Source organism: Astyanax mexicanus, chromosome 17 (assembly GCF_023375975.1).
Source record: "Astyanax mexicanus isolate ESR-SI-001 chromosome 17, AstMex3_surface, whole genome shotgun sequence".
NCBI classification, from domain to species: Eukaryota; Metazoa; Chordata; class Actinopteri; order Characiformes; family Acestrorhamphidae; genus Astyanax; species Astyanax mexicanus.
Window position 1 is genome coordinate 10,892,444 of NC_064424.1, and position 19,738 is coordinate 10,912,181.

The following is a 19,738-nucleotide window of genomic DNA, read 5'->3' on the forward strand; positions in this document are numbered from 1 at the left end:
TGGGGATATAAAAATGTAACAATATAAACAGAGGTTACATTAGCTGTTGCATTTAAATAAAGGAGGTAGAATTACAGTATATTGGGAAAAAACGTGATTGAAAGTTGTCTGTTTTGCCATTGAAACCTATGGGGATGGGTGGGGTTACACAGCTTTCTGCAACCGAATAGCAGCGGGCGCCGACCTGTGGTGGCTTCACTTTTGAGAGATGATGCTCTGTCCAGCTATATACAGTCTATGGGCGGGACCAATAACTGACCGTCAGCTCCGCTCTGCTCCGCTCTGCAGCCTGTGACTGCCCTCAGGGGCGGGGTTATTAAAATGAGTAGGCTGTCTCAACACAGTCTTTCTCCCTCCTCTGGTCTCTACTGCGCAGACTCGGGTTTCAGGATCGCCAACATGGAGGAAGATTTTGGCTTCATTTTCATTGAATGAATGGGAACGGCGACACGGCGTCCATCTTTTTTACAGTCTCTGGGTATGATCCACTTTAGGTGTGCTTGAAATCATATAACAATATTTTTCCAGGCATAGATACCATCCATCTTCCTTTTGATTATATTCCAGATGTTTTTAGTTTGGTAAAATCAAAGAAACTCATCATTTTTAAGTAGTCTCTTATTTTTTTCACAGCTGTAAAGTCATTTGTTTCAAGCCATTGTTTCCAATGAGGTCAAGACTACATATCCCATCATGCTTCTGCTGCTCACGTGACCTGTCAGGTCCGGGACTTGCAGGAAGAGGGTTGATGACTCGTTTCTAGAAGGTGGGGAAACACATTCAGCTCTGCGGGTCTGGTAGGAAATTTATCTAAATTTAGACTGAAATATAATGAATACAGCCGGGGTTTACTCTTACAGACTCAGCTTAAACTGAACAGCGGAGAAACTAACAGGATATATAACCGTACAGGAGCTGCAGGGCTAACTCTGGACTGTGCTAACCTAGCCTAGCTGCTAACTAGCTAACGCTAACTTAACCTGTGTCTATAGTATACATACAATACTAACTTAGCCTAGTTAGCCAGTTAGCTAGCTGACTAACTAGATGACACCTTATCTAAAGTTTTAATAATCGACCACATTATATCTAGGTCAGTGTTTTTATTATCTAAATACCTGCAGCTTCTTTTCTAGACGTTTGTTCAGTTTCTAACTAGCTAGCTTACTTACATATGTGCAGTATTTCACACAAGTGAGTAAGTTACACCCCTCACTTTTTTGAAAATATTTTATTCATATCTTAGGTGCCAGAGGAAACTGTCAGAAACCTCTAAAGAACTATTTTATGTGGCAGTGGTTTTCATATATAACTCTCTTTTTTTCTAAAAAATAACTAATATAAAAGCTGCATGTTCGGATAAAGGGATCTGCTCACTACAAATAAAAAATAAATTGAAATAAAATGTTAAAATGTTAAAGAAACAATAGCTTGCTCATCACTTTAAACGGTGCTGTCTGTTTACAAATAATAACAAAAGTTGCTATGTTTGAAAAATATTGAGATTGTTATTTCTTTTTCCAATATCACCCAGACTTAGGAGCGGGTGTGTTAAATGTAGTGTCCTTGCTCTCTCACTTTCTCTTTCACCTAATGGCAAATTGTTGCAGTAAGACGATTACCAACACCCTGAAGCTGAGCTGCATGTATAATATAAAGTGATTGATTTAATATGGTTTAATATTATGTTGGTTAATAGAGAAACCTGTTGTTTTTGTATTTAAATCTAAGAGAGCTGAATTGGGACTTTTAGTTCACGCTGGTCGATTTGTAGACATTTGATTTTACTGAGATGAAAAGGTAAAACAAAACAAACAAAACACAAGTCAATCTAGTTTAACTGGTTTAATACATTTATGTGATCTAATTATGTCTTTTAAGTATGTGCCAATATGCCATATTGTTGTCCATGTCACACTAAAAAGCCTGTTTGGCAGTTGCTTTAATTTAGCAGTTGCTCTGTACATTGGGCTTGATTTTTTTTATTGATTAATAGAAATGTTTAAACATCACTTAGAATAAAATCTATTTAGATTGTCTTTAATGTTATTAGAAGTCATACATTTAATTTGTCTGTAAAGATGCTAGTTTGGAGATTGTATAGATGCTAGTTTGGAGTTGTATGATGGAAAAACTTTTTTTTAATTTTATGTACAGCACAGTACACACTGCAGTAACCAATTCTGATTCCAATGGACTGGATTTCTTCACAGTTTTATGTTAATTTGCAGGTTTAATAAGTCTGTTAGGGCATGGAAATCAGTAAACTGTGCTGGGCTCCTGTTGCCCATATCTGCTTTAAAAAAAGCGCTTAAATAGCCTCCCTTTGTTGCAGTAGTAGCCTTAGGTATACAGTACATTTGATTGCAAATGAGCATTATTAGTGTTTATACCCATTCAGATGACACTTGGCAGTAGGTATGGCATGGACTGACCCAATAGGCTTGTGTGGGCCTGTCTGACATGGTCCCTGACGGTGCTTTTTTTCAGGGATATGCAAGCTGTATCTGCAGTTAGAAGCCTGTGTTAGTGATGGGTTCATCTGAATCTAGCTGGATTGGCTAATTAGTGTGGTGCATAGATTGTTATAAATTGTTATAAATTGTGTTTAAGCTGACTGACCTCTATCTTTCTCTAAATATTGTTCAGGTTGAAGAGCCAGCAGGCAGTGTTGTTGTGATGGAGGGGGAATCTGATGCACTACTGACCGCCTTGACTGACTCTTTAAAAGTGTCAGAGTCAGAAAGTCACAACAATGCAGAGCAGGAGGACGACCGCTTCTATGACTGTGAAGAGGCATTTCATGCAGAGAGCACATCACTTCCAGGACAGACCATCGTAAACCACATAGAGACGACACTCAGTACTACATCTGATGAGGGACAGCACACACACTTACAGAGACATGCTCCTAAAGGGCCAGGTAACCCTGACGCATCAAATACAGAGAAAGATTCAGCGGATTCAGAGGTTTCTGAAACCCGTGAAGCCAGAGCTGCTAAAAGGAGGCATGAGTCACTAGAGGAAAATGCTGCGTTGGATGATGGAGTGCATGAGGAACAGGAGCAATGGGAGAAGACTGTAGAAGAAGAAGAGGAGGAAGAGGAGGAGGAGGAAAAGAGGACAGATTCTGATTCAGAATTCAAGGAGGAATCTACAGAGAAATGTGAATTTGATGAGGAGTATCTGCGAGAAGCAGAGAAAGACCTGACAGACGAAGAGAAAGAGGTGAACACCATGTCCATCGTATTTATTGGCCACATCAGTAGTTATCAGTGCATCTCTTTGTATATTTTATATTTTTTCCCTCTGCTGATTCACACCAACATAAACTCAGGAACAACTTGTTACTATAATGCTGATGATTTGTCAGTTTTAGTAGAGCAGAAATAAAAAAACTTTAAAGATACACCAAAATCAGGGTTAAAATAATAATTGGGAATTTAGCAGACACTCTTATTCAGAGTGCTACAAAATTGCTTAATCATTTATTTGAAAAATCCAGGGCTGGTATCGATAAACCCCAGATTTTTAATTCTACCAGAATTGACAAAATAGCCACACAGTAACCACAATAATCCCTTCAACATCTATCTATAATAAGGAAACAGTTTACAAAAATTCTGTTGATGTTCAATAATATGTTTTATCTAAACCCCACCTGTTTGTCCCTGAGACTTGCTTAATTGATTCATAATAACTATATATTTTACATATTCTCTTCATAGAGCAGAAGAGCGGAGAGTATGGCACTAAAAGAGAAAGGCAATGCCCAATTCAAAAGTGGAGGTAAGATGTTTCTGTTTATCTGCTGACACTTTTGCTTGGGTTTTTCGCAGCAGGAATGGTGTTTCACTTGCAAGGTTTTGTGAGGAGTTGTGAGACAAGGGTGCCCTTAGTCCACTCTTTTTGTAATCATTGGAGAATTCCTCCTCATTTTTTGGCAGCTGGCAATTAAATATACTGTAAGAAAAACTGCCACAGGGTCTAAATTAAGTCTTAATAAACTTTCAGTCACTGGGGAAGAGTTAAGGGAGTTAGGAGCTTAATAAGCAGCACTTGCTCTATTACTGTTAGAGCAGTAATTCATTATTTTGCATTAAAGCTAATAACATGCAACAATTGCAGCATGTATGTAGTTAGTCCCACCCTGTAGAAACACTGGCCCATTGGAGAGAGCATTTTAACGGCGCAATTGTACTGCTAATCTTTGTTTATTAGACACATATAAGGAGAGGAGAGAGGCGCATAGCTAAATGAGCTGCATGGTTTGGTCTGACATGCTGGTGCTCGAGTGCAACATCTAGTGGCAGAAAGGACCATATACAGGACCTTTAAAATACATTTACCTAGTGTACTTTATCCTGATCACAAATTCATTACTCTCCAGTTTCAATATTCTCAACATGAACAAACGGACTTGTGTTCAAAAAGTTTAAAATGTGTGTAGGTATGTGTGCTGTAGGTGTTTTAAACCTGATATTATAATAATAAAAACAACATTTCTTAATGTGAATATTATCAGATCACAAAGAGGCTGAGGAATTCTACACTTCTGCACTGAAGATCTGTCCTGTGTGTTACAGCAAGGAAAGGTCCATTCTCTTCTCTAACAGAGCTGCTGCGCGTCTTCACCTGGTAAAACTTTACACATGCTGTTATCTCACACAGTGAGCCTTTTTATAAAGCGTGTACAATTTATATGGTTGTAGAAAGCAATTCTGTGCATCCTTTTTAATTTTTTTTATTAACAGACACTGACTATACAAATGTCTCTGAATGAACTCTCTAGAGAACATTCATACACATCAATGACAGGGTCTTAAAATATTTATAAAAATGAGAATATTGGATTTATTTATTCAAGTCAATTTTAATCTAGTTGAAGCACCTCATTTTACCCATGATGGTCTTAAATTTGTGAACAAAACAAACCTGCTGTGAGTTTGATTAATTGGCAAAAAACAAACAAAAATAAATTTACTATTTGCTCTACTATTGCTCATCTTTGTTTGCTGAATGTAAAAATATATAATTCAGAGCTAGCCATCCTAAAGTACACCCATATGGTGGGGTAAAGCTATAAAGCTATAAAGTTCATATCTTCATATTAATGTTATTGTTTTGATTGCTAAATTTACTGCTCTGTCTTTTCTGGTCATATTGTTCTTGATGGTGTTTAGACTATTTGTGCAGAAAACAGAACTCACCTCAGTAAAATAGAAACTTCTATCTATATGTTTTGAATATGTTGTTAATAATTCTCTGGTGTGTTTTCTCTGGTAGGATAAGAAAGAGGAAGCCATTAGTGACTGCTCCAAAGGTGAGATCTTAGACTAAGTAATTGGAAGTCAGCTCTGTGTTGAGAATATTTCTCGTTCAGTTGTGAACCTAACTCCTCATTGTAGAAACATTTAATGAATAACAAATTTGACTTCATCTGCTTTTCTACCTTATCTTTTCATTTTCCAGCCATAGAGTTAAACCCAAACTATCTGCGCGCTATTCTGCGGAGAGCAGAGCTGTACGAAAAGACAGAGAAGCTTGATGAAGCTCTAGAAGATTATAAGAATGTTTTGGAGAAAGACCCCAGTATCCCAGCAGCAAGGGAAGCGTGCATGGTGAGAAATCTAGACACTTAAATGTGTGGTAACTGTTTTGAGTGTATTTGAGTACAATACAACTGTGTCTTGATTTAAAACATGTTTATGTAAAAACAATGTTATATTAAGTATATGTTTTAAAAGTACAGTATTCTAAACAAAAGCTCTGCTTTACATATCCCCAATCAAACACTCCAATAGCAAGATAACATGCAGTTCATTAAGCAAAATGATGCATTCTATTGTTAGATTCTCAATTACTATATGTGTATGAATTAAAAGTCAGAACCTCAAATTTTATTCTGAATACTCTCTATACTTTATTCTTAAAGGGGATTGGGGCAGTATAAAAATATGCACATACAATATAATCGCCATGGAGAAAATTATATTGATATGTTGGTTTCGGTTCATTTACCACTAACTGTTCAGCCCCACCACATTGTTCTTTATATATGTCAGTAGAAATAAAATATTATGTAACAGCTTTCACTTTAAATATTAAAAATAAATACTGATTAAAAATAAATACTGATTGATTTTAGGTTGTATGCTTCTGTAATGTGACACACATATGTAATATACTGGAAGTTTCAGAAATTGTCATTAATGTGTTTCAACTTGTATAATCCACAAACCCTCGGTGACCTGTCATATTTAGAAGCTCATGCAGGTTTTCTTTATTTTTCTCCTCTACTGCAGAGATTACCACGGCAGATTGAGGAGCGGAATGAGAAACTGAAAGAAGAGATGCTTAGTAAGATACCTTTTTTTTCTTCTTTTCTATTATATCATTTGGCTTTCACAAGCCTCTTTTAAAGTTAAAAATTTGCCACAAGGGCCGGTGCTCAGTGGTGTTCTCCAGCAGAGTGACAGAGAAAAGGAGGCTAGCGATTTTTTTTTATGAAAATAGAGGGTTTGAAGCCAATGTTCTGTGCTGTTATTTTCTCAGTATTTGGTATTTTTCTTGTAATTTCAGCTGTGAGCATGTGAGTAAGTTAACGGAACAGAGTGAAATTTGCCGCTGTTCTTAGAAGAGTACACTCGGACTACATCGGGAGTACAGAACATTTTGTAAATTCAATTCAATTTTATTTATATAGCGCTTTTTACAACAAAGGTTGTCACAAAGCAGCTTTACAGGAAAAACAGGTCCACGCCTCTTATGAGCAGCACCACAGAGATGCCAATTTTATGGTGACACAGTGGCAAGGAAAAACTCCCTTTAAGAGGAAGAAACCTTGGAAGGAACCAAGACTCAGTCCGAGGAACCCATCCTACTCGGGTTGACCCGCTCAGTACAAACAAACAACAAACAAATAACAGAACAAAAACAGTACAGAGAATTAATGTGAACTATGGCTAATATAACAGGTACTAATTTATGAATATAAGAATGTGATGGGCACAAACTATAGAGCTATGGCTAATACAGAAACAGATACTGAGTGTGTTAATGTTAATCAGTGCAGGGTTGCAGAGCCGGAGAACGACACAGCGGGCAGTGGAGAGCCAGGCTGGGAACATCAGGAACAGGGCATCTCCATACATGTAAAAGAGATAGATAGAGAAAACAGAAAGGAAAGGAAGAGAAAAAAAAAGCAGAAGTTAGAAGGGCTGTGTAATAATTCTGAGTAGAAGGACAGGGCTGATTCCTGAAAGCTGGAACCACAGACGGACAGATCCAGGAAGACCGGCCGGCCAGGCGTCTCAGCACATGTGAGAAAGACAGAGAGAGAGAACAGAGAGGGGAGGGAAGAAAAAGGGGTTAGAATGGTTTTAAAAACTCTGCTGGAGTGGGATGGGCACTGGTAGCAGCAGCTCAGGACATGGGGAGAGAAAGAGAAAGCAGATGATTAGGACAGGGTTTATATTTGCTGGATAAGCTGTAAGAGGAAGAAAATTGTAATGAGACATTACTCAAAAGCTTGAGCAAATAGAAATGTTTTGAGTCTAGATTTAAAGATTGAGAGTGTGTCTGAGTCCCGTATATTAATAGGGAGGTTATTCCAAAGTTGGGGAGCTTTATAAAAGAACGCTCTTCCTCCTGCATAATTTTTTCTAATACGCGGGACTAATAACAGGCCAGCGTCTTGGGAGCGGAGTGAACGCGGCGGATTGTAAGGAGTAAGGAGTTCCTGTAGATAATGCGGGGCCAGACCATTAAGGGATTTATACGTCAGGAGAAGTATTTTATAATCTATACGAAATCTAACAGGTAGCCAATGTAGGGATGAAAGAATAGGTGTAATGTGATCGAACTTTCTAGCTCTGGTAAGCACTCTTGCGGCTGCATTCTGAACTAGCTGGAGTTTATGGAGTAATTTATGTGGACTTCCAGCCAACAACGCGTTGCAGTAGTCCAGCCTGGAGGTTATGAATGCATGTACCAGCTTCTCAGCATCTTCGAGAGAGAGTATACTGCGGATTTTAGCTATATTTCTTAAGTGGAAGAATGCAGTTTTGACTATGCTACATATGTGAGCATCAAACGAAAGAATTGGGTCAAAGATGACCCCAAGGTTTCTCACAGTTTTACCAGGTATAATTAAGTGACCGTCTATGTCTAAAGTATTAACATTTATGTTTTTATCAATATTAGGACCTAATAGAAGGACCTCAGTTTTATCAGAATTAAGTAAGAGAAAGTTGTGTGTCATCCAATTTTTAATGTCTTTAATACAGTCTGTTATTTGATTTATACAGAGCTCCTCGTTGGGTTTAGCAGATATGTAAAGTTGCGTGTCATCAGCATAGCAGTGAAAGTTAATACCATGCCTACGGATAATTTTACCCAGTGGTAGCATATAAAGTGTAAAGAGTAATGGACCCAGTATTGATCCTTGAGGGACACCATATTTTACTCTAGACTGATAAGAGCATTCGTTATTTAAGTAAACACACTGGAATCGATCTCTCAGATAAGATCTGAACCAGGTGAGGGCTGATCCTTTAATTCCTATAAGATTTTCTAACCTATCAAGTAGAATAGCGTGATCTATGGTGTCAAAGGCAGCACTTAGATCTAGCAGTACAAGGATGGCATTACTGCCCCTATCAAGAGCTGAAAGTAAATCATTAGTTACTCTAAGTAGAGCTGTTTCAGTACTATGGTTTTGTCTAAATCCAGATTGAAAAACCTCATGCATACTATTACTTTGTAGATACAAGCGCAGCTGGTTAAACACAATTTTTTCTAGGATTTTGGCTATAAAGGAAAGATTAGAAATTGGTCTATAATTAGCAAGCTCGCGGGGGTCCAGATTTGGCTTTTTGATAATGGGCTTAATGACCGCCAATTTAAGAGAATTGGGTACGTAGCCCATGCTAAGGGATGAATTTACTATTTCTAGTAATGATTTTCCCACCTTTGGCAGTGCCTGTTTCAATAATTGTGTGGGTACTGGATCTAATATACATGATGTTGATTTTGATGAGTTAATTACACTAAGTAAATCTTTTTCTGTAACCGGGCTGAAACACTCTAGGTGTGTCTCAGAGCTGGAGCAGCATTCATCGATATCTATAAGTAAATTTTGGGGGTGATACTGAATTTTTTGTCTAATGCTATTAATTTTATCATCAAAGAACTTCATGAAATCATTACTATTAATGTCGACAGGGATAACGGAGCTAGTTTGTTTTTGACTGCCGGTGAGTTTAGCCACAGTAGTGAAAAGGAATCTAGGATTGTCTCTATTTTTCTCAATAAGCGATGAAATATACTGGGATTTTGTTTTAATTAGGGCTTTTTTGTAGTCTGTGAGACTATGCTGCCATGCTAGCCGGAAAAATTCTAGTTTTGTGTGTCGCCATTTACGTTCAAAGTTACGAGCGGTTTGTTTTAATGTACGTGTGTGGTCATTATACCACGGTGCTAGCTTTTTATCCCTGATTTGTTTTATTTTTGTCGGCGCTATGCGGTCAAGGTTAGAGTGTGTTCGAGTCAAGGTGTTCGAGAGCAGCTCCCTGCAATGATTCTGATGGCACACCATTATTATCAGTTGTTAATGTTTGTATTGGAATTCGAAGAATAACTGGAATAATTGTGGTCATTTTGACCTAATTTTTAATTTTAATTTAATATGTACTTAACTTTTATTGACACAAATCAAGGCTGTTCAGATTTTTTAATTATTTCTGTCTTATGGATTCTAGACTCTACTTTTACTGCACAGCAGTACAAAGCAGTACACAAAGGAGATAAGTTTCTTTACTTTTGCTTCAGGCTAGGGTTGTGACAATACCACAAGTCTGATTTGGATACTGATACTGTACTGTATCACACTGCTCCATATTAAGCTAGTTGGAGTTTAATGCTTCAGATGGTGTTTGTGTTTGGGTTTAACACAGAAAAACAGTCTTACTTACATTGTAAGTGCATAATAAGTATTTTATTCTGAATTCTGTCTCTTTCATTGTTTAGACTTTCAGAAAAAAATATAGAAATATTAGGCAGTCTATTGTCACCAATTAACCAATAGCAGAAGAAAAACAACCAATGTTTTGCCGAAATCACTATATTAGTGAATCTCAAAAAAAAATTGAATATTGATAAAGTTACTTTATTTCAGTAATACAGTTCAAAATGTGAAACTATAGATGCATTAAACACAGAGATCTTTTTCAAGTGTTTTTTACTTATTTTATTGTTGATGATTATGGCTTACATCCAATGAAAATCCAAAAATCAGTGTTTTAGAAAATTAGAATATTATATAAGACCAATTGGTACTTTTGTCAGTGTGGCCAGTGTGCCAAGTCCTGCTGAAAAATGAAATCAGTATCTCTATAAAAGTTGTCAGCAGAGGGAAGCATGAAGTAATTTTTTATAATTTTGCAGGAAAACACTGCACTAACTTTAGACTTGATATAACACAGTGGATCAACACCAGCAGATGACATGTCTCTCCAAACCATCACTGATCATCAGTAAATTTTACATTTCATTTGTAGATCAAGGGAGCAGAGTCTGGAGGAAGAGTGAAGAGACACACAGTCCAAACTGTGAAGTTTCCACAATCAGTGATGGTTTAGAGAGACATGTCATCATCTGCTGGTGTTGGTCCACTGTGTTATATATCAAGTCTAAAGACATTGAGACATTTTTCACACATCAGCATGGCTGCAAATTCTCACACTGGTGATTTCTGTATCTATTGTAACTGTAGATTGGTCCTTATTTATAAACAGAAAGAAAAGGAATCTAAGGCTAATCTATAATACTGATTTTGCTTTATATTTGCATGCAAAGGGAGTCAGATTCTGGCAAGGTGGCAGAATTTGCCACAACATGTGGAAAGACAGTTCAATAAACTGACAATTTTCTATAAAGCAGTTAGTCTCAAGCACAGGAAGAAAAAGTTGCAAAGTTTTTTTAATCTGCTCAGTCGCTGAACTGCAGTGTGAAACCAAAACTAACCAGCCTGAATCTTTACAATGTCATACACATAAAACTTGGTTTCATTGTGAAGACGTGATTAGGTGATTAGAAATACAAAATCCTATTACTTAATCCTCAACTGTTAATCTGGTACTGCTTTTAAATTAGAAGCAAGAAACCAAACACACTGATCCCATCACAAGCGCTGAGCTTCTTGCTAATGTTATTCAGCCTATAATACACAGGTTAAGTACTGTCTAGAGTTAAAAAACCTGGAAAGTCTTTCATATTTACCCATGGGCATTTCCTCATTTCACCTAATAAACACCTGTGCTGCACCATTTATCCTGGTGTGAATCGTACACGGAGAGCAGCAGGTAGCATAGAGCTGAAAAGAGGCGAGTGAAATTCACAGCATATCAGTGAGACACCAGACGTGGGTGTGTCTGTTTAAGCACTTCATATTGATCTCACTGCGGTCTCAGCTTAGCTGTGAGCAAAGAGAGAGAGGAAGACAAAGTGAGAGTGAGAAACACTAAATGTGTCAAAAAAGTAAGAAACTTTAAGTGTGATTTTAAGTGACTTATGTAGAGGCGGATAATATGATGATACTGTACCATTTTGTGGTAATTAAAAAATATATATATACTTAAATCATGGTATCAAGGATAGCATCAATGCTTCAAGAACACTCACCAAATTGGAGATTTTAAATTATTTATTTTTCTCCACAATTTGAAAGAACAATATCCCTACCCATTTATTAAGTAACACCCTCAACACTGGAAGAGTGAAGACTAGCACATGCCTCTGATTATACATGTGAATCCAGCCATCATCTCTTTTCCAACTGTTGTATTACTGGGTAACCAGTGCCTTTAGAGGACAACCAAAATCTGCACGCTTTATTAGTTTGTTTTTGTGCATTTTTATGTTATTAGATAATGATAAATAGACACTGATAATTATTTATAGAGAAGATAATTTAATGTTTTTTTTTCTGTATTATTGTTATTGATTATTATTATTATTATTATTATTATTATTATTAGTAGTAGTAGTAGTAGTAGTAGCAGCATTAGTAGTAGGGGTAGCATTAGTATTATAAACATCATCACAACATTTTAATTGATCATTTTCTCTCTTTTTGTTTAAACAATTGCCCTCTGTTATTTAGTTTCTCTTAAGAGTTTTGCTGTTTTGCAAACAGTTATGTACATAATTTTCAAATTATTGGCTTAGGACAGGCTTTTTATTTTGAGCTTATTAATAATTTATAATGGAGACTGCTTTAAGTGTTGTTTAACGTAATGCAAATTTCATATGCTATGTTGACTCTGTTCTGCATCACAAGGGAACAACAAAAAAAAAGATAACAAATGGGAAACATTAGGTTTTGATTTGCAAAACTATGAAATTAAGAAATAGTAATTAAGTAATTACAATTTTGGGTCTTAAATTTGATTTACTGATGTATTAAAAAGGTCTTGAAAGCATTAAATGTGACTTTTAGAATGGTGCAAGAACCCTGTTTTACTCATTCATGCTCTGAGCCGTTTTTTGCTGAACTCTGTGGTCCTCCGGTAATTTTATTCCCATCTGGACGCACATCTCTGAGTTTCATCACCTCGCGTTTAATAAAATAGCTATTTGTCCACTGCCACACACCATAATTACACTATGGGTGTGAGTTTCCATGGAGATCAATGTAAACACAACAGCGAGTGAAAATGGAGGAGCTACTGAACGTGATGTCATGTGACTGAAAAAGTGCAGTCCTTTCAACTGCAGTCTGGATGCAAGAGTTTAATCACTGAGTAGTAGTGTGAAATATTTTTCAGAGACGTCTCCCTGAGAAACTAATCCCTTTCAGATAGGGCTTTAGTCTGCTAAACCACCTTGAGCCCCTACAAATTGTACATTTCCTTACAAAGGGTGTAATTAGGGACAGGACAATTTGGATAAATTGAAGGAAATGGAAAAGTATGGAAGAGAGTTTGAATTGTTGTATTTAAGAAAAAAAGGTCACTACTGATACGTTTTTACTGTGATCTTGTGTATGAAGATAAATGTTGTGTATTGTATATATAAAAAATAAATAAATATATATATATATATATATATATATATATATATATATATATATATATATATATATATATATAAAGAGAAAGTCATATAATATTGTAAAATATGATGTCAATAATTATTTTCATATTTTGTTTTTCTTCCAGGTAAACTTAAGGACTTAGGCAACATGTTTTTGCGTCCGTTCGGCCTCTCCACAGCCAACTTCCAGGTCAACCAGGATTCCAACACGGGATCCTACTCTGTTAACTTTGTTCAGGGTCCTAACAACAACAACAGATAGCAGCATGGAAACCCGTTTGCCAAACAGACAGGAGACTAACAGACAAGACTATAACGTGAGACAGCAATGCCTCCTCATTTATTAATGCTGCACTTCAGCATTCTGTTCTTCATACAGATTTGACAGGTAAACTGTGGGGCTGTGTATGTGTGCACTGCTTTGCTTGGACTGATTTAATTGATTGACCCATTAAATTATAAAAAAAAAAAAAAAAAAATCAAAAGTGAGTGTTGGTCATATTTAGTTTGCCTTTCACTGACTGTAAAGTTACATTTATTACTGGTTTAAAGTGGTCAGTCAGGCAGGAGGAAGTGAAGGAACAGAGCTCTTTTTCCATCTAAGGCCCTGTTCACACACATCATGGTAATAATTAAAAACCTGTGTTTTCTGTCCTTATAGTATGTCAATGTCTCTCTTATTAGGTACCATCACCCCTTAGTTTTTAAAATTCTGAATACAGGTGAATTTAGCCTCAGGTGGCTCGAGGTGGCGGTCTGTGGCTACTGTGCGTTTTCTTACCCGTGGATGAGCTAAATCCAGAGGTTACCGGTACATTCTGCTTTACTGGTGTGGCTGTAAAGTGGGTTTCTGAGTCTAAAAGAAAAAAAATGAAATGTTCTCTCAGCATCAGAGCAGCATGTGTGGAACAGTGACTTATAAAGACTTTTCTGTTCGAGAACATTTTGTCACATGAAATTAAGACTTTCCAAATAAAGGTGCTTCAAGTGGTTCTTTGAGCAATGCCATAATTTCAATATCTACCTAAGAGTTTTCTTAAACTTTTTTTCTAAAGAAAAGCCCTACCAAAAATAAAGATGTAAACTGCATATTTGTTTGCAGCTATGCTCTTAAAATAACAGACCTCACTGTTTTTTGAATGATGTAAGAGGGAAAGAAATAGGGTAGTGAGAGTTCATTATGAGATTTAGCATAAATTAAAAAAAGGCTTTTTACATTGGTAAATAAAAACGATAATACGTCACAAGACTCTGTAAATTGGGTGATTAATTTGCACAAACAAAAAGAAAAAAACATTAATGTTTCTAGCTTAACCCTGAAATGGTTAAACCCTCTATGGCATAATGTTGCTCTCAGTCAACTAACCAAAATGTTTTTTGGTATTACACATTTGCCTACCATACTTTTTTTTATATTCTCATTTATCTAGCTTATTTATTGTAACATAATGTTATATGGCATTTCTGCATCCACTGTTACAAGGTGTTTATATTAGTGACTTGTGCAGTTAGACCACTATTGTTTGATTAATCATGAAGAAGCAGTGGTTCTCATCTCTAATTCTGGAGATTTGTGGGATGGGTGATTCCTTGCTCTGAAACACAAGATTCAATTTAACAGCTTGTTATCAAAAGTCACAAACTAAATTTAAGTTGGCTAAATCATCCTGAAAAATCTATTTCATGCCATAGAAGATTAACATGTTTACGTTGACAGCATTATATATAAAAATGATGAGTTTCTTTGATTTTACCAAATTGAAAACCTCTGGAATATAATCAAGAGGAAGATGGATGACCACAAGCCATCAAACCAAGCTGAAGTGCTTGAATTTTTGCACCAGGAGTGGCAAAAAATAATCCAAAAGCAGTGTGCAAGACTGGTGGAGGAGAACATGCCAAGATGCATGAAAACTGTGAATAAAAAATCAGGGTTATTCCAACAAATATTGATTTCTGAACTCTTAAAACTTTATGAATATAAACTTGATTTCTTTGCATTATTTGAGGTCTGAAAGCTCTGCATCTTTGTTATTTCAGCCATTTCTAATTTTCTGACTATTTTTATTTTGAATTTGGGAGATATGTTGTCCATAGTTTATAGAATAAAACAACAATGTTCATTTTACTCAAGCATATACCTATGAATAGCAAAAAAAAAAACAAATCCAGAGCTGTATGTATATTTTATGGTGAACCTCTTGGTAATGCACAGGTCCACTCAGCTTAAGATGCATTAGGAACACAGCAGAGAGATCATGGTACAAGGCAAAAAGCAAATGTTTATTGTTCATTTCAGGAAGAGAATGACATTCACAGTAATAAACAAAACAATTTTTCAACAGCCACCATTCCTGTAGATTCAAAAGAGTTGCCAGATTGTACTAAAACGCATATGTACACCAGCCAGAGGGAAAAAAGGGGGAGGGTTTATAAAAAAAACAAAGAATAAAGCAAATGGAGAATGTGTGTGTGTGTGTGTGTGTGTGCCTGCCTGCGGCAGTCCCTTTTTCACTCTCCTTTTCCCCTTCTGCAGTGCTCAGACCAGCCTGTGCCAATAAACAAGCCTCCGGGTGCAGGAGGCTGCTGGAATAACGGAGAACCTGGAGCACAGAATCTGATATAGTATAACTGAACTGAAGAGCCTGATGCTGTATAATGATATGACACAAGTACGCACAGGCTGTTGTCTTTAAGTGGGTCAGTAGAAACATTAGAAACCAACAGGTGAGAGAGGGGATGATATAGATACACGACCACCACCTGTCGTGACTGGGTACGACCAAGGACTGTAGAAAAACCTGGACAGAAAAATGAATAAAACAACCACAGGTCTAGTGCCTCTACTGGCTGGTTGCAGTATGACGTGTAGCTGCACCCATCCCTATATTTGAATATTGTCTTATTTAATAATATTAAATAAAAGCATGAATTCAGATGCCATTGGAAATATCTGTGCAGCAAAACTGTGCTGGACTGAGGTGCACAGCTTTTTTTGACAACCATATGGATGGAGGCCATGCAGTTACCTCATGTTTACTCCTGCCCTCCCCCTCATGCTTCTCAGGCAGCAGCAGCTTGTCTGTCTCTCACACAGACACAGAGACAGCGCTGTGTATCTACTTCTTGTGTCAAGAATCAAAACATTGCAGCATGACGTGTTTGATTTAATTGCCTTAAGTGACTTTTTGCACGTCCTGCGATGCGACTAAATGCACACATCAGGATGACGATGCTTAAGTGAAATATTGTGCCGCCCTACTCTAATTATTTTTCTTCTTAGACCAGGTCCAGGTTTTGTTGATCAATTGATATACACCATATTGCAAAAGTATTAATTCCCCCATCCAAATCATTCAATTTATGTGTTCCAATCCTATCTAGTCATGCTGACTGCTTTCAGTATGGTACTGTGATAAAATGAGTTTCTGATCTCACAAATGTGCTTCTGGAAGAATGGTTCAAATTCCCATAGACACACTCCTAAACCTTGTGGAAAGCCTTCCCAAAAGAGTTGAAGCCGTTATAACTGCAAATAGTGGGCCAATGTCATAATAAACTCTATAGATTAGGAATCGGATGTGACTATTTGACTATTCATGTGTGCATGAAGGCAGACGAGCAAATACTTTTGGCAATATATTGTAAATAGGTAACCTGGTCATTAGGGCTATCCATTTATAATACAATATATGGACATCACCTTTTTATTCTTACACTGAAATTCCTATACTAACTATATTTTCATTAAAAGGAATAAACCAGTTTGTATACTTTGTTTTAAAAGAGCTGATTTTATTTATGTTTTATTTATTTGGGATTTTCCAAATCCTCAAAGGTTCATCATGTCTTTAAAAGAATGTAATTTCTTTATTATGATAATATAATATCATAATATCAGTGGTATGAAAGTCTTAAAGCAGCAGTCCTTGACATTTATACTTTTGAATTGAAAGAAATATTTCTGAGTGGGGAGGGAACAGATATTGTAATAAATTGTATCAGTGTGCTTCTGCAACCATCCCTGCAAAGCCAAATAATAATATCAATCATCAATATCAATATATGAATATATTCATTATGTTATGAATATGGTCTGGTAGGTTTTTCTGGCCACATCATCTTTTTTTTGCCAGCATTTGCTGGTTACCTGAGCATCCACAGTGCTGCTAGTGGAGCTGATAGAAGAGCTACTGTGAACATGGCGCTATCAGACAGGAATCAGTCCTAAATAAAAATAAATCGCACCATAAAGCATGTTTTAAAAGTACTTTACTGCAAGCTTGGTGCAATTTAATTCAACACATTCTCACCAAATAGGTCTCTACATCCCCAAAACATATGGACTGTCACCTTAAAATGGCAATAATATTTTCACATTTAATTCTGGGACAATATATCACCCAAACAAAAACAATTTTTTCATTCTGACATAACAGAATTTCTATTAAATATGATATTTCAGTACTGTTTCCAGAGGACATTCATCTGCCCCCTTCAATAAGGCTCAGTATTTCTCCCTCTCTCTCTCTTTCTCTCTCTCGATAGAAAAGGAGCACAAAAGTGAGCACAAAAGCACTGGCGGTATAATTCAGAGCCCAGCGTTCGGTTGTGTTCACTGCACTGTGAAGCGTAGCACATGCAATATTTATTGCATTTCACATAAAATACTTTTCAATCTTTTCTAAATTATTTCTTCATCTCGATTTTCCCTGTTCCTTCTCACTTAAGACAGACACACACATATTAAAACCTTGCAATACTCTGAGCCTTTACACCACACACGTTTAATAATTATAATAATAGCCTGAGCAAACTCTTCTGTGCCATCCAGTATTGCAGGTGCCGTTACTCTGAACATGCTGAGAACAGGAATGCATGAACGGAACGAAAAAAAGGAAAGTTAAAAAAAAAAAAAAAGATCAGCATTACCGATTAAACAAGAAGAAGTGGATGCAGTCCTCGGTTCATTTTTTTTTTATAAATATATAATTATTCTTAAATAAAAAATAATTTCTCCATTACACCTGTTTCTCCCTCTGTCTCTCTGGACGGCTCCTCCCATCTTATTACTGGCTCTGGACCAATGGCAGTATCCTGGGCAACAGACCAGTCAGCATCCCTTCAGTGTTGCAGCACTGGAAGAGAGCAAACAGAATGAATAGCAGGTCAGATCTTCTTATCTTTGTAAGACTCGACAACGATAATGTTGCTAGAAGAGATTCATTGCATTTAGAACAAGCTAATGATCAACTAATAGTGAGCTTATCAACAAAGAACATTGTTTATTTATTTGGAACACATACATTTTTGAAGGTCCTATATTGTTATCTAATTTATATTGTTCTTTGTATTTTTATATTTGCCTGCCAGGAAGTTTGGTGTGTAAATTGGCATTTTTTTGAAATATCGCTACTGTTCCCCTGTTCCAGGTAGTTTGTTCTGATACCTTGGCTTGTATTGTACAGCCTCATTATAAAAATCTTCATAAAAATTTAGCAAAAATCTAAATTTATTTCCATTAAGAATGAATAGGAAACAATCAAACAACGTCTATCTTCTGTACTACTATTCGACCTAGGGGTGTGCCATATCGTATCGTACGTGATAATATCGCCAAAAATTTTGAATATCGTGAACAATATTATACCCTGAAATATCGTGCCATATCACCCATCCCTAATTACCTCATTATCACATCAGGGTACTACTTTTTTGACGTTTTTAGCAAAAGAAAAATATACACGATTCTCATTTCCCATTTTATATTTACTAGAGACAGATTTTATCTGTCCAATATCATTTATTTTACTTTAATCCTGGATACATGGAGATATATGGAGTGCATTACTAGTATCATGATATTCTGGATCATTGACTTTTGTTACAAATCTGATAAAATTCTTTTTTTAATATCTTAGTTAGCCATATCATATTGCATGCAATGATACAATGCTTAAAAAAATCTAATTCAGTGTTGTTTCATATCGCCAAAAGTATCGTTATCATGAAAATACCATGAAATATCGTGATATTATTTTAGAGCCATATCGCCCACCCCTAATTCGACCCCAAAAAATGTATTATCATTCTGACCTGCACTAGTTCCTCTTATTCACTCCTATTCAATTTCATCCACAACCAAGGCCTAGAGTTTCATTTGCTTAAGAGCCACCAAACTGCATGTTCTCATCATGTAATCCACAGCCACTTTGACCTACACTCCTCTGTTTTTCTTTTTCTCATCCCTCATTCCTCTCACTAGCTATGTATTAGCTGTGTAGCTAATTTATCATTTTCTTTAAAACCTGCACTTTTTACAGTACTATTTACATTAATTATGCTTCTGTTCAGGTGCAATGACCTGCAGTAATCACAGAGCTAACAGCTGAAACAAAGGCAGACTGGAACATCTTGCCATGCATTTGCTTTGCTTTGTGCATCAGAGAGAAATGCTGCACCTAAAAATAAGCCTGTTTCTTAAGTGAACATCTGTTCCACTTGGTTCCCAAATACTGTTACCTCAGGCAAACAAGAACGACTGAAAGAAAATATATGAATACACCCAGCCTGACTTGCATCTACTGCCCCCTAAATATTTCTCTGTTTATTTATGTAAAACTGGTGTTTGAGTGTGAGTAGG

The 19,738-nt window shown here is 36.4% G+C and overlaps 1 protein-coding gene across 2 annotated transcripts; it reads left to right on the forward strand.

Annotated features, from left to right (window-relative positions):
• Positions 1–685: 685 nt before the first annotated feature.
• On the forward strand, positions 686–13,580 carry ttc1 (tetratricopeptide repeat domain 1). 2 transcript variants are annotated; one of them, XM_007254105.4, is made up of 8 exons: positions 686–766; positions 2,650–3,228; positions 3,729–3,789; positions 4,526–4,638; positions 5,287–5,323; positions 5,473–5,621; positions 6,306–6,360; positions 13,221–13,580. In XM_007254105.4, the coding sequence occupies exons 2-8, from the start codon at positions 2,680–2,682 to the stop codon at positions 13,355–13,357; spliced, it is 1,101 nt and encodes a 366-aa protein (XP_007254167.3). In that variant the 5' UTR covers positions 686–766; positions 2,650–2,679; the 3' UTR covers positions 13,358–13,580. The 2 variants fall into 2 exon arrangements, with proteins under 2 accessions (XP_007254167.3, XP_007254166.3); XM_007254104.4 differs by having other exon boundaries at positions 693–797.
• Positions 13,581–19,738: the final 6,158 nt, after the last annotated feature.